The 21,954-nt window shown below is 45.8% G+C and overlaps 2 protein-coding genes across 5 annotated transcripts in view; one reads left to right on the forward strand and one right to left on the reverse strand.

Moving 5' to 3' along the window:
* The first annotated feature begins 318 nt into the window (after positions 1-318).
* Positions 319-17,650, forward strand: LOC135386388 (serine beta-lactamase-like protein LACTB, mitochondrial). Of its 2 annotated transcripts, none has more exons than XM_064616289.1 (7): positions 319-666; positions 728-794; positions 2,379-2,569; positions 13,540-13,641; positions 13,745-13,850; positions 14,002-14,167; positions 15,316-17,650. In XM_064616289.1, exons 1-7 carry the CDS (start codon positions 661-663, stop codon positions 15,836-15,838), a joined length of 1,161 nt encoding a protein of 386 aa, XP_064472359.1. In that variant the 5' UTR covers positions 319-660; the 3' UTR covers positions 15,839-17,650. The 2 variants fall into 2 exon arrangements, with proteins under 2 accessions (XP_064472359.1, XP_064472358.1); XM_064616288.1 differs by having other exon boundaries at positions 319-649.
* The window catches only part of LOC135386387 (alpha-mannosidase 2x-like), a 42,895-nt gene continuing 37,143 nt past the window's right edge, over positions 16,203-21,954 (reverse strand). For all 3 annotated transcript variants that reach the window (XM_064616286.1, XM_064616287.1, XM_064616285.1), the window contains one exon: positions 16,203-18,092. In XM_064616286.1, coding sequence (XP_064472356.1) covers positions 17,937-18,092 — 156 coding nt within the window. In that variant the 3' untranslated portion in view covers positions 16,203-17,936. The remainder of the gene's footprint in view (positions 18,093-21,954) is intronic.

A 21,954-nucleotide genomic window follows, 5' to 3' on the forward strand; every position in this document is an offset into this window, starting at 1 on the left:
TATAAATATTTTATGAATTAAACAATTTGTAGCTTTATTTTAATTTTTTAACAGTCTAGGCGGCGTATGCTAACGCCCGATGCAAAGAGAAAAGCCACAGTATTCGTCCATCGACCAGTTTTATGCTTTATTCCCTTTATTAATAATAATTGAGTGTTTACGTGGCGAGACAACTGAGTATTCCCTTTATTCACGACCTACTCTATCTCCTACATCCGCAAAGCTCTCAGCCCCGGGCGCACCGTGATTAGCCGAAACCGTGGCAAGGTATGGTGGGCTGTGTTGACAACCACAAAGATGGTACGGAAGAGGGTAGCGCGTGCTTAGCAACCATTGGCAACGGCCTGTGTATCGGGTAGTAGGCGAAAGTGGACATTGATACATGTCATTTCCTCTACGACACGAGCCAGTGCAAATGACGCGTGTTCTGTATGGTCGCGTGAGAAATGTTCTAAAACGCGTATTTTCTTTGATGTGTGCACCGCGAAATCAGCTGTTTGTGATGGGAATGGCACTTGGAGGATCTTACGTTTTATACAAAGGAACTTTTATTCCGAAATATTCCTACTGCGTCGAAAGCGCCGAGCCAATCTCAGAAAAGACAGACAAAGCGATCCAATTTTCTAGAGAGCTCATTCGGAGAAAAAAGGTCTCATCTCTATGATGGCAAGCACCACACAACCATACTGTGTTGGTCACTGATTCTTTTTTTTTTCTTTTCTCTCAGGATGAATCTGGCGTACCGGGCATTGTTGTCGCCGTCAGTGTGGACGGAGAAACGCTTTGGGCGGAAGGTGATCTTAAGTTTCCGCCTTTCTCTGATTTTTGTTGTGTGACACATCTATCGCTTACTACCTACAGCGATACAGTCTGTCAGACAGGACGCAGATATTGTGAGGCTGCACAAAAAACACAATTTCATTTCATTGCTCACTGTAGTGGAGCACGTTGGGAACAGCAGCTTCTGGAGGCAGATCATATTATCGATTGTAGCGTACAGTATTCTGCATATGTTATCCAAACGTCCTCAGTGCCCCTTATTTAGTTAGCCCCCACTCAAGTAGCAGTACCGGTGAAATATATATTGAAGCTGGTGTGTCCCGAATGATCCTCCTCCCAGTGCAGGCTGATAACTCCGACTAATAACTGTACGAGAGGTGCCATCACACGACTACCAAGATAACATGAACATAAAAAGAGAAAATAAAACCCATCAATACAATAAACTCTATCACACACTTTGTGCTTTGCGGCGACTTGCTATGCAGTCGTGCGCAAGAACCGTAAGGTTGCATCAGTGATTTATCGGGACCCCCCCCTACACCCCCCTAACACCCTCCCAAATGGTCCGCAATACCCCCAAACTTTTTTTCCGGTGTATCCCCTTCCTATCGCAGCTGCCTTGGAAACATGTCGGCGATGATATCTTAAGCTGTTATGACGTAACTAGAATAATGACCCCCCCCCCCAACACCGAACCCTTTTTGCAACACCCTTTCATGCTTGGGATTCTGGGTTGCACGTAGGGATTGCATCCATCGAATGTAAACCTCATATAGGTGTTGTCAAAAAAGCCAGACAGCGGCAGGATTTGAAGAACCCATTTTTCGATTGCTGACCTCTCTCTGAGGCTTGTGTTGTATTCAGCCTGAGAACAGTTACTTTCCATGGTGCTAATAGTAGTGATAACTGATAATCTCACAATTTCTACGAGCCGTGTCTGTGTTGTCTTTCTTTACTGTCCTGAAATGTTTGTTGGTCGAGTGTTTGTTACGCGTCATTGCACGTTTTGTGAGCTGTTTCCCAATCCTGAGTTTGACACACCGAAATTTTCGTTGTTTTGTGTCCTTCGGGGAAGGACGAGAGCTTGAAAGCTAATCCTGAGTTCAGTGTACTGGCTTTTTTGGATGTCTGTCTACATTTAATGTTTTAAGGTAACTCAGTCATTCTCCTTGCCGATACAGTTTACAGTAGTAGACTGAACTCTTCTCAAATGCGACTCAACTCACCCAGCTTGTGCATGATTTCAGTTCACTTATGCTCGGGTCATTGGGTACAATGAGTGAATTTTGCCAAGGTAGGCCATTTGGACTGCAACAGTCACCATTTTTCAGTAAGAGATTTTTCTCTCTAACAGGGCTGCCAAAAACATGGTAAAATGGTACTCGCTTCTTTTTATTCTTCCTTTACACCACCCCCATAAATTATTGGGTTTGGTGTTAAAGCTTTCGTTGATCTTACAGATTTTTATGCAATAATGTTAGTCTTGATCTTAGTGATCCCTCGTTTGAGGAACCCTGCCCGAGTGACGTCATGATAACATAGCATACGTGGTCACCTCTCTTTCACATTCACAGCTTGATGTGTTCCTCACTCAGGTATCGGCTACGCAGATGTGGAAAATCGTGTTCCCTGTACGAGGGGCACATTGATGCGAATAGGCAGCGTGAGTAAAGCCATTGCTGCGGCGGCCGTGGCTAAGCTCTGGGAAGAAGGAAGACTGGACCTGGACAAACCCATCCAAGTGTATGTCCCCAGTTTTCCAGAAAAGACATTCCAGGGGAAAAAGGTACAACTCTGGCGGGAGATTCATCCATAGGTGTTCCAACAGACATGCTCAGACTAACAACTGTAATGAAGAAGAACGTTCCTCCATATTCCATAATCTCCGGAGCACGTGTGTCTTGTAATGTCCTAGAATTTAGTTTTTTTTACAAGTCCACCTGACACCCACAGTTGTCCACGTGGTGCATCAGGTGTAGCAGAGCAGAGCGCTCGAGTGGCAGTGCCTGTTCACAAACACTGGCGCACCGTTTCTGTTACGACAATTTGGACAACACTGCAGGACATGGGGAATTTGTATACAACACTTTTGGCGCACTCCACGTATTTAAGGCGGTGTTTTACGGCACATCCCAGTGACGGAGGGTCGGCAGACATCGTAGCAAAGCACGCGAGCTTTCCCACACACCCGAAAACCACACCTGCACACCAAACTTGGCCACAATCATCTTCAGCCGGTGGCTCATGGTGTGTACATAGGTAACGACTGTTGCATCTGCGGCTCCTTTCTCGCTGCCACCAGGCAGGCCACTTCATGTTTAGAACCTTTTTCGAAAGACTGGTGACAACGGCTCGCACACTGTACACTTGCAAGCAAGCACCGTAGAGCCGCTGAAGTTGTCCGTTCAAACTACTGGTTACGAGGAGGTCGCAGGAGAGATGAGCAGTCGTTTTGTGTCTTAGCTCCCTGTCTGCGTTGCAATATATAACAACCAACTGGCCCAGCTTTCCCTCCCCTTGCCCCCATTCCTTATGTGTTCCTTACAGTTGTTAGTCTCAGTCTGCCTCCAGTGTTGTCGTTTTGTGTCTTAGCTCCCTGTCTGCGTTGCAATATATAACAACCAACTGGCCCAGCTTTCCCTCCCCTTGCCCCCATTCCTTATGTGTTCCTTACAGTTGTTAGTCTCAGTCTGCCTCCAGTGTTGTCGTTTTGTGTCTTAGCTCCCTGTCTGCGTTGCAATATATAACAACCAACTCGCCCAGCTTTCCCTCCCCTTGCCCCCATTCCTTATGTGTTCCTTACAGTTGTTAGTCTCAGTCTGCCTCCAGTGTTGTCGTTTTGTGTCTTAGCTCCCTGTCTGCGTTGCAATATATAACAACCAACTGGCCCAGCTTTCCCTCCCCTTGCCCCCATTCCTTATGTGTTCCTTACAGTTGTTAGTCTCAGTCTGCCTCCAGTGTTGTCGTTTTGTGTCTTAGCTCCCTGTCTGCGTTGCAATATATAACAACCAACTGGCCCAGCTTTCCCTCCCCTTGCCCCCATTCCTTATGTGTTCCTTACAGTTGTTAGTCTCAGTCTGCCTCCAGTGTTGTCGTTTTGTGTCTTAGCTCCCTGTCTGCGTTGCAATATATAACAACCAACTCGCCCAGCTTTCCCTCCCCTTGCCCCCATTCCTTATGTGTTCCTTACAGTTGTTAGTCTCAGTCTGCCTCCAGTGTTGTCGTTTTGTGTCTTAGCTCCCTGTCTGCGTTGCAATATATAACAACCAACTGGCCCAGCTTTCCCTCCCCTTGCCCCCATTCCTTATGTGTTCCTTACAGTTGTTAGTCTCAGTCTGCCTCCAGTGTTGTCGTTTTGTGTCTTAGCTCCCTGTCTGCGTTGCAATATATAACAACCAACTGGCCCAGCTTTCCCTCCCCTTGCCCCCATTCCTTATGTGTTCCTTACAGTTGTTAGTCTCAGTCTGCCTCCAGTGTTGTCGTTTTGTGTCTTAGCTCCCTGTCTGCGTTGCAATATATAACAACCAACTGGCCCAGCTTTCCCTCCCCTTGCCCCCATTCCTTATGTGTTCCTTACAGTTGTTAGTCTCAGTCTGCCTCCAGTGTTGTCGTTTTGTGTCTTAGCTCCCTGTCTGCGTTGCAATATATAACAACCAACTGGCCCAGCTTTCCCTCCCCTTGCCCCCATTCCTTATGTGTTCCTTACAGTTGTTAGTCTCAGTCTGCCTCCAGTGTTGTCGTTTTGTGTCTTAGCTCCCTGTCTGCGTTGCAATATATAACAACCAACTGGCCCAGCTTTCCCTCCCCTTGCCCCCATTCCTTATGTGTTCCTTACAGTTGTTAGTCTCAGTCTGCCTCCAGTGTTGTCGTTTTGTGTCTTAGCTCCCTGTCTGCGTTGCAATATATAACAACCAACTGGCCCAGCTTTCCCTCCCCTTGCCCCCATTCCTTATGTGTTCCTTACAGTTGTTAGTCTCAGTCTGCCTCCAGTGTTGTCGTTTTGTGTCTTAGCTCCCTGTCTGCGTTGCAATATATAACAACCAACTCGCCCAGCTTTCCCTCCCCTTGCCCCCATTCCTTATGTGTTCCTTACAGTTGTTAGTCTCAGTCTGCCTCCAGTGTTGTCGTTTTGTGTCTTAGCTCCCTGTCTGCGTTGCAATATATAACAACCAACTGGCCCAGCTTTCCCTCCCCTTGCCCCCATTCCTTATGTGTTCCTTACAGTTGTTAGTCTCAGTCTGCCTCCAGTGTTGTCGTTTTGTGTCTTAGCTCCCTGTCTGCGTTGCAATATATAACAACCAACTGGCCCAGCTTTCCCTCCCCTTGCCCCCATTCCTTATGTGTTCCTTACAGTTGTTAGTCTCAGTCTGCCTCCAGTGTTGTCGTTTTGTGTCTTAGCTCCCTGTCTGCGTTGCAATATATAACAACCAACTCGCCCAGCTTTCCCTCCCCTTGCCCCCATTCCTTATGTGTTCCTTACAGTTGTTAGTCTCAGTCTGCCTCCAGTGTTGTCGTTTTGTGTCTTAGCTCCCTGTCTGCGTTGCAATATATAACAACCAACTGGCCCAGCTTTCCCTCCCCTTGCCCCCATTCCTTATGTGTTCCTTACAGTTGTTAGTCTCAGTCTGCCTCCAGTGTTGTCGTTTTGTGTCTTAGCTCCCTGTCTGCGTTGCAATATATAACAACCAACTGGCCCAGCTTTCCCTCCCCTTGCCCCCATTCCTTATGTGTTCCTTACAGTTGTTAGTCTCAGTCTGCCTCCAGTGTTGTCGTTTTGTGTCTTAGCTCCCTGTCTGCGTTGCAATATATAACAACCAACTGGCCCAGCTTTCCCTCCCCTTGCCCCCATTCCTTATGTGTTCCTTACAGTTGTTAGTCTCAGTCTGCCTCCAGTGTTGTCGTTTTGTGTCTTAGCTCCCTGTCTGCGTTGCAATATATAACAACCAACTGGCCCAGCTTTCCCTCCCCTTGCCCCCATTCCTTATGTGTTCCTTACAGTTGTTAGTCTCAGTCTGCCTCCAGTGTTGTCGTTTTGTGTCTTAGCTCCCTGTCTGCGTTGCAATATATAACAACCAACTGGCCCAGCTTTCCCTCCCCTTGCCCCCATTCCTTATGTGTTCCTTACAGTTGTTAGTCTCAGTCTGCCTCCAGTGTTGTCGTTTTGTGTCTTAGCTCCCTGTCTGCGTTGCAATATATAACAACCAACTGGCCCAGCTTTCCCTCCCCTTGCCCCCATTCCTTATGTGTTCCTTACAGTTGTTAGTCTCAGTCTGCCTCCAGTGTTGTCGTTTTGTGTCTTAGCTCCCTGTCTGCGTTGCAATATATAACAACCAACTGGCCCAGCTTTCCCTCCCCTTGCCCCCATTCCTTATGTGTTCCTTACAGTTGTTAGTCTCAGTCTGCCTCCAGTGTTGTCGTTTTGTGTCTTAGCTCCCTGTCTGCGTTGCAATATATAACAACCAACTGGCCCAGCTTTCCCTCCCCTTGCCCCCATTCCTTATGTGTTCCTTACAGTTGTTAGTCTCAGTCTGCCTCCAGTGTTGTCGTTTTGTGTCTTAGCTCCCTGTCTGCGTTGCAATATATAACAACCAACTCGCCCAGCTTTCCCTCCCCTTGCCCCCATTCCTTATGTGTTCCTTACAGTTGTTAGTCTCAGTCTGCCTCCAGTGTTGTCGTTTTGTGTCTTAGCTCCCTGTCTGCGTTGCAATATATAACAACCAACTGGCCCAGCTTTCCCTCCCCTTGCCCCCATTCCTTATGTGTTCCTTACAGTTGTTAGTCTCAGTCTGCCTCCAGTGTTGTCGTTTTGTGTCTTAGCTCCCTGTCTGCGTTGCAATATATAACAACCAACTGGCCCAGCTTTCCCTCCCCTTGCCCCCATTCCTTATGTGTTCCTTACAGTTGTTAGTCTCAGTCTGCCTCCAGTGTTGTCGTTTTGTGTCTTAGCTCCCTGTCTGCGTTGCAATATATAACAACCAACTCGCCCAGCTTTCCCTCCCCTTGCCCCCATTCCTTATGTGTTCCTTACAGTTGTTAGTCTCAGTCTGCCTCCAGTGTTGTCGTTTTGTGTCTTAGCTCCCTGTCTGCGTTGCAATATATAACAACCAACTGGCCCAGCTTTCCCTCCCCTTGCCCCCATTCCTTATGTGTTCCTTACAGTTGTTAGTCTCAGTCTGCCTCCAGTGTTGTCGTTTTGTGTCTTAGCTCCCTGTCTGCGTTGCAATATATAACAACCAACTGGCCCAGCTTTCCCTCCCCTTGCCCCCATTCCTTATGTGTTCCTTACAGTTGTTAGTCTCAGTCTGCCTCCAGTGTTGTCGTTTTGTGTCTTAGCTCCCTGTCTGCGTTGCAATATATAACAACCAACTGGCCCAGCTTTCCCTCCCCTTGCCCCCATTCCTTATGTGTTCCTTACAGTTGTTAGTCTCAGTCTGCCTCCAGTGTTGTCGTTTTGTGTCTTAGCTCCCTGTCTGCGTTGCAATATATAACAACCAACTGGCCCAGCTTTCCCTCCCCTTGCCCCCATTCCTTATGTGTTCCTTACAGTTGTTAGTCTCAGTCTGCCTCCAGTGTTGTCGTTTTGTGTCTTAGCTCCCTGTCTGCGTTGCAATATATAACAACCAACTGGCCCAGCTTTCCCTCCCCTTGCCCCCATTCCTTATGTGTTCCTTACAGTTGTTAGTCTCAGTCTGCCTCCAGTGTTGTCGTTTTGTGTCTTAGCTCCCTGTCTGCGTTGCAATATATAACAACCAACTGGCCCAGCTTTCCCTCCCCTTGCCCCCATTCCTTATGTGTTCCTTACAGTTGTTAGTCTCAGTCTGCCTCCAGTGTTGTCGTTTTGTGTCTTAGCTCCCTGTCTGCGTTGCAATATATAACAACCAACTGGCCCAGCTTTCCCTCCCCTTGCCCCCATTCCTTATGTGTTCCTTACAGTTGTTAGTCTCAGTCTGCCTCCAGTGTTGTCGTTTTGTGTCTTAGCTCCCTGTCTGCGTTGCAATATATAACAACCAACTGGCCCAGCTTTCCCTCCCCTTGCCCCCATTCCTTATGTGTTCCTTACAGTTGTTAGTCTCAGTCTGCCTCCAGTGTTGTCGTTTTGTGTCTTAGCTCCCTGTCTGCGTTGCAATATATAACAACCAACTGGCCCAGCTTTCCCTCCCCTTGCCCCCATTCCTTATGTGTTCCTTACAGTTGTTAGTCTCAGTCTGCCTCCAGTGTTGTCGTTTTGTGTCTTAGCTCCCTGTCTGGGTGTCAATGTATAACGACCAACTGGCCCAGCTTTCCCTCCCCTTGCCCCCATTCCTTATGTGTTCCTTACAGTTGTTAGTCTCAGTCTGCCTCCAGTGTTGTCGTTTTGTGTCTTAGCTCCCTGTCTGGGTGTCAATGTATAACGACCAACTGGCCCAGCTTTCCCTCCCCTTGCCCCCATTCCTTATGTGTTCCTTACAGTTGTTAGTCTCAGTCTGCCTCCAGTGTTGTCGTTTTGTGTCTTAGCTCCCTGTCTGGGTGTCAATGTATAACGACCAACTGGCCCAGCTTTCCCTCCCCCTGCCCCCATTCCTTATGTGTTCCTTACAGTTGTTAGTCTCAGTCTGCCTCCAGTGTTGTCGTTTTGTGTCTTAGCTCCCTGTCTGCGTTGCAATATATAACAACCAACTCGCCCAGCTTTCCCTCCCCTTGCCCCCATTCCTTATGTGTTCCTTACAGTTGTTAGTCTCAGTCTGCCTCCAGTGTTGTCGTTTTGTGTCTTAGCTCCCTGTCTGCGTTGCAATATATAACAACCAACTGGCCCAGCTTTCCCTCCCCTTGCCCCCATTCCTTATGTGTTCCTTACAGTTGTTAGTCTCAGTCTGCCTCCAGTGTTGTCGTTTTGTGTCTTAGCTCCCTGTCTGGGTGTCAATGTATAACGACCAACTGGCCCAGCTTTCCCTCCCCTTGCCCCCATTCCTTATGTGTTCCTTACAGTTGTTAGTCTCAGTCTGCCTCCAGTGTTGTCGTTTTGTGTCTTAGCTCCCTGTCTGGGTGTCAATGTATAACGACCAACTGGCCCAGCTTTCCCTCCCCTTGCCCCCATTCCTTATGTGTTCCTTACAGTTGTTAGTCTCAGTCTGCCTCCAGTGTTGTCGTTTTGTGTCTTAGCTCCCTGTCTGGGTGTCAATGTATAACGACCAACTGGCCCAGCTTTCCCTCCCCTTGCCCCCATTCCTTATGTGTTCCTTACAGTTGTTAGTCTCAGTCTGCCTCCAGTGTTGTCGTTTTGTGTCTTAGCTCCCTGTCTGGGTGTCAATGTATAACGACCAACTGGCCCAGCTTTCCCTCCCCTTGCCCCCATTCCTTATGTGTTCCTTACAGTTGTTAGTCTCAGTCTGCCTCCAGTGTTGTCGTTTTGTGTCTTAGCTCCCTGTCTGGGTGTCAATGTATAACGACCAACTGGCCCAGCTTTCCCTCCCCTTGCCCCCATTCCTTATGTGTTCCTTACAGTTGTTAGTCTCAGTCTGCCTCCAGTGTTGTCGTTTTGTGTCTTAGCTCCCTGTCTGGGTGTCAATGTATAACGACCAACTGGCCCAGCTTTCCCTCCCCTTGCCCCCATTCCTTATGTGTTCCTTACAGTTGTTAGTCTCAGTCTGCCTCCAGTGTTGTCGTTTTGTGTCTTAGCTCCCTGTCTGGGTGTCAATGTATAACGACCAACTGGCCCAGCTTTCCCTCCCCTTGCCCCCATTCCTTATGTGTTCCTTACAGTTGTTAGTCTCAGTCTGCCTCCAGTGTTGTCGTTTTGTGTCTTAGCTCCCTGTCTGGGTGTCAATGTATAACGACCAACTGGCCCAGCTTTCCCTCCCCTTGCCCCCATTCCTTATGTGTTCCTTACAGTTGTTAGTCTCAGTCTGCCTCCAGTGTTGTCGTTTTGTGTCTTAGCTCCCTGTCTGCGTTGCAATATATAACAACCAACTGGCCCAGCTTTCCCTCCCCTTGCCCCCATTCCTTATGTGTTCCTTACAGTTGTTAGTCTCAGTCTGCCTCCAGTGTTGTCGTTTTGTGTCTTAGCTCCCTGTCTGCGTTGCAATATATAACAACCAACTGGCCCAGCTTTCCCTCCCCTTGCCCCCATTCCTTATGTGTTCCTTACAGTTGTTAGTCTCAGTCTGCCTCCAGTGTTGTCGTTTTGTGTCTTAGCTCCCTGTCTGCGTTGCAATATATAACAACCAACTGGCCCAGCTTTCCCTCCCCTTGCCCCCATTCCTTATGTGTTCCTTACAGTTGTTAGTCTCAGTCTGCCTCCAGTGTTGTCGTTTTGTGTCTTAGCTCCCTGTCTGCGTTGCAATATATAACAACCAACTGGCCCAGCTTTCCCTCCCCTTGCCCCCATTCCTTATGTGTTCCTTACAGTTGTTAGTCTCAGTCTGCCTCCAGTGTTGTCGTTTTGTGTCTTAGCTCCCTGTCTGCGTTGCAATATATAACAACCAACTGGCCCAGCTTTCCCTCCCCTTGCCCCCATTCCTTATGTGTTCCTTACAGTTGTTAGTCTCAGTCTGCCTCCAGTGTTGTCGTTTTGTGTCTTAGCTCCCTGTCTGGGTGTCAATGTATAACGACCAACTGGCCCAGCTTTCCCTCCCCTTGCCCCCATTCCTTATGTGTTCCTTACAGTTGTTAGTCTCAGTCTGCCTCCAGTGTTGTCGTTTTGTGTCTTAGCTCCCTGTCTGGGTGTCAATGTATAACGACCAACTGGCCCAGCTTTCCCTCCCCTTGCCCCCATTCCTTATGTGTTCCTTACAGTTGTTAGTCTCAGTCTGCCTCCAGTGTTGTCGTTTTGTGTCTTAGCTCCCTGTCTGGGTGTCAATGTATAACGACCAACTGGCCCAGCTTTCCCTCCCCCTGCCCCCATTCCTTATGTGTTCCTTACAGTTGTTAGTCTCAGTCTGCCTCCAGTGTTGTCGTTTTGTGTCTTAGCTCCCTGTCTGGGTGTCAATGTATAACGACCAACTGGCCCAGCTTTCCCTCCCCTTGCCCCCATTCCTTATGTGTTCCTTACAGTTGTTAGTCTCAGTCTGCCTCCAGTGTTGTCGTTTTGTGTCTTAGCTCCCTGTCTGGGTGTCAATGTATAACAACCAACTGGCCCAGCTTTCCCTCCCCTTGCCCCCATTCCTTATGTGTTCCTTACAGTTGTTAGTCTCAGTCTGCCTCCAGTGTTGTCGTTTTGTGTCTTAGCTCCCTGTCTGGGTGTCAATGTATAACAACCAACTGGCCCAGCTTTCCCTCCCCTTGCCCCCATTCCTTATGTGTTCCTTACAGTTGTTAGTCTCAGTCTGCCTCCAGTGTTGTCGTTTTGCGTCTTAGCTCCCTGTCTGGGTGTCAATGTATAACAACCAACTGGCCCAGCTTTCCCTCCCCTTGTGTGTTCCTTACAGTTGTTAGTCTCAGTTTGTCTCTAGTGTTGTTGTTTTGTGTCTTAGCTCCATGTCTGGGTTGCAGTACAACCAACTGGCCCTGCTTTCTCTCCCATTGTCCCATTTCCAATGTGTTCCTTACAGTTGTTAGTCTTAGCCTGTCTCTATGTTGCATTTATTTCTGTTTTTCGACGAACAGGACCCCCTTTCATCCGTTCCGCAAGCAATGTGCGGCCAATCTAGGCGGGAAGACTGCTCGAATCCCGACGTCACCCCCTCTATCCCCTGGGATATGATTTAAATTGCAAAAGAAAAAGAAGAAAATAAGCAAAACGATATACCTGGATTGTAATGGTAACACATCACCCGAAAGCGGACGTATTTTTTATGTAACACCTTCATATGGCAAACAATGGTTATATTGCTCTGGTGCTGCAAACTTTCTAAGGCAGGAATGACAAAACATGTTTCTTCTATAAGGGGCGACGAGCGGACAACTTCCTTCGCCCTGTATGTCCCGCACTATCGAATGGACCGCCAAATGTTGCATAAAACGGATGTTGCCACCAGACGATGGGATAGATAACAGGTGGCTCACACCAACCCAAACCAAACCGGTATCCTGAACCGGTAGCCAAAGTTTGTATATTGGTTCGGTCCCGGTTGAGCTCCAAAGTTTCAGCTAAAACTAATGGCTAATTCCGGTTTTCGGTTTTGGTTCTGGTTCAGTTCGATGCTCTGCACAAAGCCCACTTGCAGACATAGCTTTTGTCGAAATGGGTAACAAAACACTTCTTCCGCAACTCGATGCAGGGCACGCGCAAGACGTGCGTCCTCTGATAAGAAATCTTCAACAACATGGCAGCGCCTGGGTAATGAAGTAATATTTTTGTTGTCAACTCCAGATGGATAAAGAACCTTTAGAGATGCATAAAAAAATTAGGCAACTGAATCACCATTTGCATTTTCGAGCAGCAACCAGGTACGGTCTACTTGGTTTATCCGGGTCAAGTTTCCCAATCGTGTTAGCGATGTATTGGCTGTCACCATCATAACAGTAGTCTCACTGCAGATGCCCATATGCTGTGTTCTCCAATCTCAGGTCTGACCATAGGTCTGACATTGCTCAGCACCTGTCCGTACATAGGTCCTAAGTACTCCTTCCGCGACGTCGACTTGCATGGAATTTTTGTGCTGCAATCAGCAATCAAGGGATGTGTTGTTTGATACCCTCTGCTGTCTGGCTTTTCGTCTACTGCCATATTCCACTTGGAGGAGATGTTTCGTGCATGTACCATTTTCCTGCAAAACTGACAGAGTAACGCTTCACCATTAGTAGTGTAACAACCGAATTCATGGGGCGTTGTCTGCTAGACTTTATTTTTGGCGCAATGCAGGTTCGCAGCGGATAACAAAAGTGGACAATTTAGGCTTTTTCGAGTGGACATGGTGTCTGCTTCTCAGCCAAGCCAGCACCGTGCGCACCACCCCGAGGTTGCCAAACTTATGGCGTTCTATTGAGGCTCCTCTCAAATGCATACAGCACAGTTCGTGCCGCATTGTGTCTCAGATGCAAGTATTCTTTCATGGGTAAGCGAGTGGACGTAGAATGCCAGAAAATCGGAAGAATGAATGGCGATACAAGTATACGTATGTGATTCTCAGTTATGATGTACGAAACACCACTGCTCCGCTGGAAATTTAGATTGTATTTATTTCGGTTATACGGTTATTTCGTAGCTTGTTGTATCATGACGTATAGATTTTGGCACTAGGCAGTATTGTCACGTTAATTATTTCGTATGCGGATATATCGCAGGAAGGATTCCAGAAAGTGATTTTGAGTATGTGTTAAGTATTTCGGCGCACAACCTCTGTAACGGCTGCCAACTTTGGGTCCAACTTGCTACGTTGCCTCGGACCACTAGCGTAGCCAGAGGGGAGGGGAGGGTTCAGCCACGCCCAAAATCGTACCTTTGGTAGCGCATTTGGCAGAGAGGATAAAACCCTCACCCTGATGTAAAGTTCCTGTAGATTCCTCCCGAAATATTTTTCGGGCTACACTACTGCCTCAGACGCGGGTAAATATAAAAACGAGGGCCCCATTATCATTTGTAATGGCCGACATTCAGGCATATGTCCAAGTTTCTTATTGTACTTGTAACTCCAGCGCAGCCTCAGGTACAGTTGATAATGGGTAGTAGTTGATAAAAGCTATCTATCATTTGAATCCGCACAAAGGGGCAATGAAACTCCCCACTCATCACCTCGCAATAAAGTTGATGTTGCACAAAGGGGCAGACAAATACGGAGGAAAGTTTCTTTAGTCTACACGAAGCAGCATATGTGGCTTTTCTTGACACTTACATTCTAGGTGACACTTACACTTCGTCACCTGTTGCATCACCTTGGAGGGATTCGTCACTACAAGACACCCACAAAAAATGGAAAGGATAAAACTAAACCAGAGGACACTGTAAGTTACCTTGTATGGAAATATACTGACACTGCAATCACCTTAACGAACGTAAATTACATAATATCTTGAGCCAGTTGTAAATGAGCGATTGTCATTATAGGACAGGCCAGATGCAGAGATGGAAGAGTTCTATATGAATCGCAAGTTCAAGACCACCGTGGAAGCCCTGGAGCTCATTAAAGATGATCCGTTACTTTCTGAACCAGGTTAGTGCCGACGATAATAATGTGCCAGGAAATAATTTTGCCCGAAATCTCAGACATTGATGGATGTGTTCTTGTGCCCCACATTTTTGTCCCGAAGGAATGTCCTTAACCAGCAACTTGCCTAGTACAATCTATTCTCATTTCATTCCAGGAAGCAAATACCTGTATACCACACTGGGATGGACCCTGGTGTCTGCTGCAGTGGAAGGTGCCAGCAAAGAGTCTTTTCCAAAGTACCTCAACAAGGTGCTCAAAACTATTGGTATGACCAGCACCTACTTGGACAAAAATGAACCCATTATCTACAACAGAGCCAGGTACGCATCTGTCCACGGACATCGTGGAATTCACATTACATGAGACGTGCCAGTGCTGTTCATTTAAATGTTGAGGAGTACTCTCGCATCAACTTTCTTATTCTCAAAACCACCATATGAGTAACATGTGACGTAACGTGACATGACGTGACCAAAATTATTCGTTCCTGCAGCAAACTGCCATGGAATATCTTGGTAAAAATAGTTTCACTTTTGCGGGAAATAAATAACCAGAGACAGGGAAGACTCTTTTTTGGGAGAATTTTGAGAGCATTGTCATAAATTAATGGGTTGTGTCTTCTAAGATGTACCAGCTTGCCCTTTTGCTATTCAATTTCCTGGAACTGCGAAGGACAATGCCCACCTTCACTTATCTGCTGTTGAGTGAAAAAAAGACCGTGTCCTTGCTCCAGTAAACCATTACTACTTACTACTAACTTGTACAATACTGAACCCTCCAAAACTTGGCTTTGTGTGGGACAGGAGTAGCTCATTGCTAAATTTCTTTCAATGCACTTTGTTTGTTTGTTTTATTTATTATTGCAAAGGTTATCCTCAAATACGCTTTGATTTCTAGTCCATCATATATCTCTTGATGGCTGGACCATGCACAGAAGGTTGACATTCCCATGCTTTGTCATTTGTACCCAAGAGCAGAACCATCATCCTGGCTTCCATTACTGTCACATCCACGTGTTCGCTATTTCATTTTCACTTTTTATTTTCTCATTGTGTACTTACTATCCTCTCTCCTCTGACTAATAAGCCCTGAGGATAACATTTCCTCAAGCAGGAGTGACGATCTTTGCACTGTATCGCACATCATCTGTAAGAGTTTACAGAAGCTGAATTTTACTGCGGAGAAATTCCTCCAAAATAAACGCAGGCTTTGTCGGTCGACAGTAGAGTTTTGCTGTAAACGGCCGGCTGGGTAAACAGGGGTCAGAAGTTTGGCTAGTTGGTGGAAATGCATACTGCACAGTTTGGGGGATGCTAACAGATGTCATAGAAGCAACCCTTTCATGCATCATTGTCTTGTCTGTCCACCATCCTTCCATCTAGAAGGTTGCCAGTAACTACTCTGCAAGCGGGATAACACGGGATGAAACCAAAATAATAACTTACTGTAGCAAATGTTGTCTTCCTAGATTTTACCACCGTAATGACAAGGGGCTGCTGACTAACACACCGTGCGTGAACAGTTCCTACAAGTGGGCAGGTGGTGGTCTCTTATCCAACGTGGACGATCTCCTCCTCTACGGGAACTCTATGCTGTGCAGTCTGCAGACACCAGAGGACAGTGTGACACCGGGTTTCCTGAAGCCCTCCACTGTCAAGGCCATCTGGACACCAGCATCAGAGACCTCTTGTCTTTGGAAAACTTCGGGGAAATATGCGTACGGGATGGGATGGGTGCTGCCCGCACAAGGGCCTCTGTGTGCAGGCTGCAAGGAGGAGGGACCCTTCGCAGCGTTGCATACCGGAGGATCTGTAGGAGCGTCATCCGCGCTGGTTGTCTTGCCAACACCTTGTGGTGAGGCCATCCACGAATGCAGGTGGAAGGATACACCTCGTGGTGTCGTCGTGGCCATCATAGGAAACATGAGTTCGGTGGGGTATGGAGGGATTGCTCGACAAATCGCCATTCACTTTGCAGAGTTGACTAAATAATGTCGTTGGCCGATATCGACGTCAAATATTACTTGTTTAGAATCATTCGAGACACTCCGCTAATTGGTTCATTCAATATTTCAGTGACGCTCATTTTGGGTAATACAAGTTCAGCTACCAAGGTAATTGATATGAAGGCAAGTGAAAGAGAGACACCAATATTACAAACAGGGACTGTTCTTCTTCCCAGAAGAAGAACAGTCTCTGTTGGAAATGTTGGTGGCCTCTCATCCACTTGCCTTCGTACTTCCTTACTGGTTCGCTGGATTTTCTACCCATCTAAAGGTAATTGATGTCTTGTAAGTGAGGAAGAAAGCAATTAAGGCTATGAAGAAAACGAGAAATGTGCCAATAAAGCAACATGTGCGTGGAATAAATGGATGCTCACATTTATTGGCAACCAACACTCACCCTGATGACATGGCCATTGTGTAGAGAAGGACAACTCCGACAATGTTGACAACACAGTGCTGCCCGGGGACACTACGGTGGCCACATGGTTGCCTTCTTACAGAATATTTACCACCATTTCGTTGAAAACATGTTGCGGTGCATTGCTCAATTAAAAGGACGCTATTTATCCTCTCTGTGGAATGAAAGATGGCGACACCAACACAAAGGGAACAGGATTCATCAATTGCGATTTATAAGCCAAGGACAATGCGCCTCGGATTGGTCCCTGGCAGTGATTGGACAAATCGCTCGTAAATGGATTTCTCCCATTCCTTTTGTTCCCATTCTGTATTGGGGTAACAGCATCCTTCACTCTGCAAGGAGAAACCCATTAGTGATGTTCAATACTCGCTCTTTTGAAAAGCCTGAAAAATTGGAGCATCCTCGTAAAACTGTACGAGAATTTAGATAAAATAGCTCTTTCCAAAGCCCCCTGCATTTACGGCCATTTCTTTGAGAGTTCTTTCTCATTTATTTACAGTGAAACTCGCGTTCTTTGCAGAATGATTATGTATGTGGCTCAACTATGAGGTCAACTCATGTTGAGGTCAACTATCAACAACGCTTTACCATTTGCAACTTTGAATTTCTACCAGGAAAAATGTAAAGTAGACAAAATATAAAAATACCATCAAGTTCAGAAAGGGGTAGTCAGTATAAAATTCTAATGGCTAGGAGCATCTGGTTTAAATTACGAGCTTTCGTGCAGAATCACTGTCAATGGACTTGTCTGATCCATGAAGTACAGATTCTGCACAAAAGCTTGTCATTAGAACTAGATCTTTCTAACCCCAGGAAAAATGAGGAAAATAAATAGGATAGCCTTCAAATGTGGGTTAGCACTAAAATATAAACATTTTTGTTGTCAGCTGCAGGCGAGAGTTTCTTGTCGCAAAAGGAGCCTCGCATACAAATGAGGTGACATGATGCAACATCAATTGGAACACTGCCATGTAATACTCTCGTGGAAGACTTGACAATTTCATTTCTTAGTTTTTCTTTTCTTGACTCGTTGCAAAGCTTGTGCAATGGGGACAGGAGTCGAGGTATGGTGCGCACACAAGCCACGTAACGTTTGCTGCAACTCTGGTGTCACCATGCATCTCTTGCATGGACACAGTTTTCATAAATCAGCCAGTTTTGTAAAGTATATCCGAGAGAACATTAACCAGGTGCTCTAAGATGAAAAAGCTTTTCAAAAGCATCCCACATAGATGAGGTAGCATTTCGAATGCACAGGTCAATTACAACATTTCATCTAATCAGTAGTTCCTGTTCAAAACAGTAAAACCTGATACTGCATGTAACCATAAAAAACAACAACAAACGTACAATAAAAAACACTCGAGAATCACAACAGCTTTGCAATCTCAATGTGGCAAACAAGGACTGTGCAGTTTTCTTACACTGTTTCAGCCATCTCGTGATGTCAGTTTGCTGTCATGCTTCTGTGATTTTAACTAAGAACCCAGCTATGCAAAATAAATCAATCTACGTCAATTCATAGTGACCTGCCATTGCGCTACTGCAGGTATTAATAAAATGAACCCCGAGATGCTATATAACATATACAGATTTCAAGATGTGGAACCCAAGTTCATTGAGGGTGCTCAAATAAATACGATGCGACTTTTCACACTCATTTTCACCGCCGCTGCAGTTTGTATGCTGCTATTTCTGCGGGTGGAGGCAAGTTGAAAGATGATGATTTCGTTGAGGTTGACAGGGTGTGCATGAGGGAGAGGCTCGTTTCCTCGTACACGTTGCTGTAGTAGTCTGGAAAAATATCCGCTAGTGTGTCCTGAAAATATAGTAAGAATAGCGTTGCTTAGGATCAACTAATATGGGATAATCCCTTTCAGTCCTATGCAGTTTCTATTGCGTGAAAAGGGATTGCTTTCCAAGGGTCATCTGTTGCATTTCTTCATCAAGAAAGCACTTGTAACGTGGTACGTAACAGCACGTTACATATTATTCTGCATTCACAAAAATTCCACAGAGAACGATACAGCAGGGAGTGTTCACCACAGTTTGCTCAAGGGCTTTGCAGTGAGCAAAACAGTTTTTTGTTTTGTTTTTATAAAGCCTAAAAGTGTTGCCTGAAGGCACCCTAGTGTATCTTTACATCATGGCTAAATGTGACTGCTGAGCACAGGTGGGCATTTCGTTGCCACTTGACTCACCCTCACAAGCCCCCCCCATGACTCATGACTTAAAACTAGTCAAGGGCCCTCATATGGCATCTCTGCTTCCACTTTTTCTGCTGTTGCTACAATCCCAGTGCAAGGGCATAGTATCAGTCGTCGCAAATACGTGTTTGGATACAAGGGCATCCTCCCCCTTTTAAAGGACTCTGGGCAATCTCACATTTTCAGGGTGGAGGAAAATGTGTGGTTCGAGCGCTTGTCATTCTTTGTGTTCTCTCTTCATTACAATAGCACAGTTCCATGTTTTGACACTAGTACCAAGGCATAGAGGTGGCCATGGAACCTTCCACAGAGGTAGAGGTCTTCTTAAATAAGATGGGTCATGGAACGGGGGAAGGCATCTTGTCTGTGTGAGCAGTTAACTCATGTACTGACACTGGCGCATTTCAACATAACAGGAGGCTAGCTGCTGTTGCCTTGACAGACAAGTCTCAGACTTCTCGTCCTGCGTTTTACCTCAAACTCGAGGCAATGTTAATGTCATCGAGAATCATTTACACATTATACAGCAAACATTGGAGAAACAATTCCTTAGAATTGGACAACAATTCCTCTGGAGGATTCTGCATATGCCAAAGGAGCTTGCTGTCGCCAAGTTCTTCCGCAGATAAAAGCCGCTGTTGCTGCGGTGCACTCCAGTGTAGCTGCCTCGAACGCGTTGACTGGCAGAGGAGTAGTGAGGACATCAATGACCAGCTTCTTGTGGCAACACATTGTCAAATTTGGCCCACCTACAAGTTATGCCTGCTAGTGCCAACCGGCATTTCACCCATAAAAACCATACGGTAATCGATGTATGTTGTAATGCATGGCGTAGTGTTGAATGGATGCTGCCGTGGTGGTTGCTACGGCTTCTTGTGTAGCAGGCAGATGGTTGAGATCCGGGTCACTAGTTGCGCTTAAATAAAGAAGCAGCGGAGAAAGGCAGACGCAGTCTGTAATGCGCGGCTGCTAGAGCACTGCACGGGCCGCATTTTTAGGCCCACACCCGGCCAGAGAAATTTATAGGCTACCTGGCCCGGCCCAGCACAGCCCACTGTATGAGGCTCTAAAATTTGACCGTGGCTAACTAAGAGAGGGATAACACAGCCTCGAGTCCGACCTAGGCCGGGCAATGTACGGGCCCGAGCCCATAATGGTCAAACTCAAGCCCAGTCCAGGCCCACAAAAGAAAGCTTTACCTGGCCCAGCCTGGCCCACGGGCTGGGCCGGGTTTTCAGCTAAGCCCGAGCCCGTGCAGTGCTCTAGCGGCTGCCACACCACCAATTTACCAGGCACGGGATGGCTGACACGCTACAAAGTGTTCAGCCCCGAGAAACGCGTCAATTAGGTGTTGGTAGCTCCGTTGTCGGTTCCTGCTGTCACAATATCGTCAGTGTTTTGTAAAATGTTTTTGTAAATGCCACGGCAAATTATGAGGAAATGTGAGAGAAAAACGCATCAAGTACGCAGCTTTTTTGCGTGTGCAGAATTCGTGAACGGCAGACTGAATGCTCCCAAGGTTACAGTGGTTCATTTCAGCTAAGTGTTGAGAAGGCAGTACAGTCGAACCTCGATATAACGAACTTGTAAATGCTGGCGCTTTGTTTCGTTAAATAGAGATATTCGTTAAATGGAACATGGCACGGAGGAGAAGTAAGGAGAACTCTTCTCGAAATAAGGTTGCTGTAATGTACTCTTTCAGATGTACTTGTGTGTCCAGTGCGAGCAGAAAAAATATTTTGCTAAGTAAACACGTTTGTTGTGCATTGAGGAACGATCTCGCTATGAATTTCTCGCCTACAGTTTTTGTTAGTGCAAAGCGAGAAGCTTTTATTTTAGAATGCGGGGAAGCCGCCGTGAAGGGGTTCCGTGTTTCCTTGAAGGCTTGAATGTCTCCGTAAGTGTAGTGCTGTCGCAGTCTTGCAGTCAACAAACTGTTCTCTTTTTTTATTTGAGATAAAACACGACACCTGAAGAAGCACAAAGGTTGTTGTCCGACATCGTACAGGATATGGTATGGGTATTTACATCACCGCCAACGCACAACCAAGATATCAGCTAGATATCAGCTAAGATATCAGCTAAAATATCTAAGATATCAGTTTAAATAACTAAAATGTCAGCTAAAACATCATCTAAAATATCAGCTAAGATATCAGTTAAAATAGTAGCTAAAATATCAGCTAGATATCAGCTAAGATCTTAGTTAAAATATCAGCAAAAATGTCAGCTAAGATAGCAGCTAAAATATCAGCTAAGACATCAGCTAAGACGTCAGCTAAGATATCAGCTAAAATAGCAGCTAAGATGTCAGCTAAGATATCAGCTAAGATGTCAGCTAAGATATCAGCTAAAATATCTAAGATATCAGTTAAAATATCAGCTAAAATATCTAAGATATCAGTTAAAATAATAACTAAAATGTCAGTTAAAACATCAGCTAAAATATCAGCTGAGATATCAGTTAAAATAGCAGCTAAAATATCAGCTAGATATCAGCTAAGATCTTAGTTAAAATGTCAGCAAAAATGTCAGCTAAAATATCAGCTAAGACATCAGCTAAGACGTCAGCTAAAATAGCAGCTAAAATGTCAGCTAAGATATCAGTTAAAATAATAACTAAAATGTCAGTTAAAACATCAGCTAAAATATCAGCTGAGATATCAGTTAAAATAGCAGCTAAAATATCAGCTAGATATTAGCTAAGATCTTAGTTAAAATATCAGCTAAAATGTCAGCTAAGATAGCAGCTAGATATCAGCTAAGACATCAGCTAAGATAGCAGCTAGATATCAGCTAAGATATAAGCTAAGATATCAGCTAAGACTCCTGCGTGCGAATGGGGCTCTAAGATAAATGTCGACACAGTTCTCTGTGAAGTCGGTCCAGGACGCACGATCCCCCCTGCGGTAGTTGTGACATAGGCCACCTGATACCACTACGAAGTGAGGCAGTAACAAATCAGCTAAACATAGGGTAGCATTATCAGCTAATGGTAAACATTATCAGCTAAGATATCAGCTAAATATCAACTAAGCTATCAGCTAAGGTATCACCTAGATATCAGTTAAGATCTTAGTTAAAATATCAGCTAAAATGTCAGCTAGATATCAGCTAAGCTGTCAGCTAAAATATCAGCTAAGATATCAGCTAAAATGTCAGCTAGATATCAGCTAAGATATCAGTTAAAATATCAGCTAAAACATCAGCTAAGATATCAGCTAAAACATCAGCTAAGATATCAGCTAAGATATCAGTTAAAATATCAGCTAAGACTCCTGCGTGCGAATGAGGCTCTAAGATAAATGTTGACACAGTTCTCTGTGAAGTCGGTCCAGGACGCACGATCCCCCCTGCGGTAGTTGTGACATAGGCCGCCTGATATCACTATGAAGTGAGGCAGTAACAAATCAGCTAAACATAGGGTAGCATTATCATCTAATGGTAAACATTATCAGCTAACATATCAGCTAA

This window comes from Ornithodoros turicata, chromosome 2, assembly GCF_037126465.1.
Source record: "Ornithodoros turicata isolate Travis chromosome 2, ASM3712646v1, whole genome shotgun sequence".
Classification (NCBI taxonomy): domain Eukaryota; kingdom Metazoa; phylum Arthropoda; class Arachnida; order Ixodida; family Argasidae; genus Ornithodoros; species Ornithodoros turicata.

Bases quoted from the DNA above. Each gene is read 5' to 3' on its own strand.
- LOC135386388 (XM_064616288.1), top strand. From the start codon at position 383: ATGTCATTTCCTCTACGACACGAGCCAGTGCAAATGACGCGTGTTCTG. The intron at 13,851-14,001 runs GTTAGTGCCGAC...ATTTCATTCCAG, and splicing joins TCCGTTACTTTCTGAACCAG to GAAGCAAATACCTGTATACC. The intron at 14,168-15,315 runs GTACGCATCTGT...TTGTCTTCCTAG, and splicing joins ATTATCTACAACAGAGCCAG to ATTTTACCACCGTAATGACA.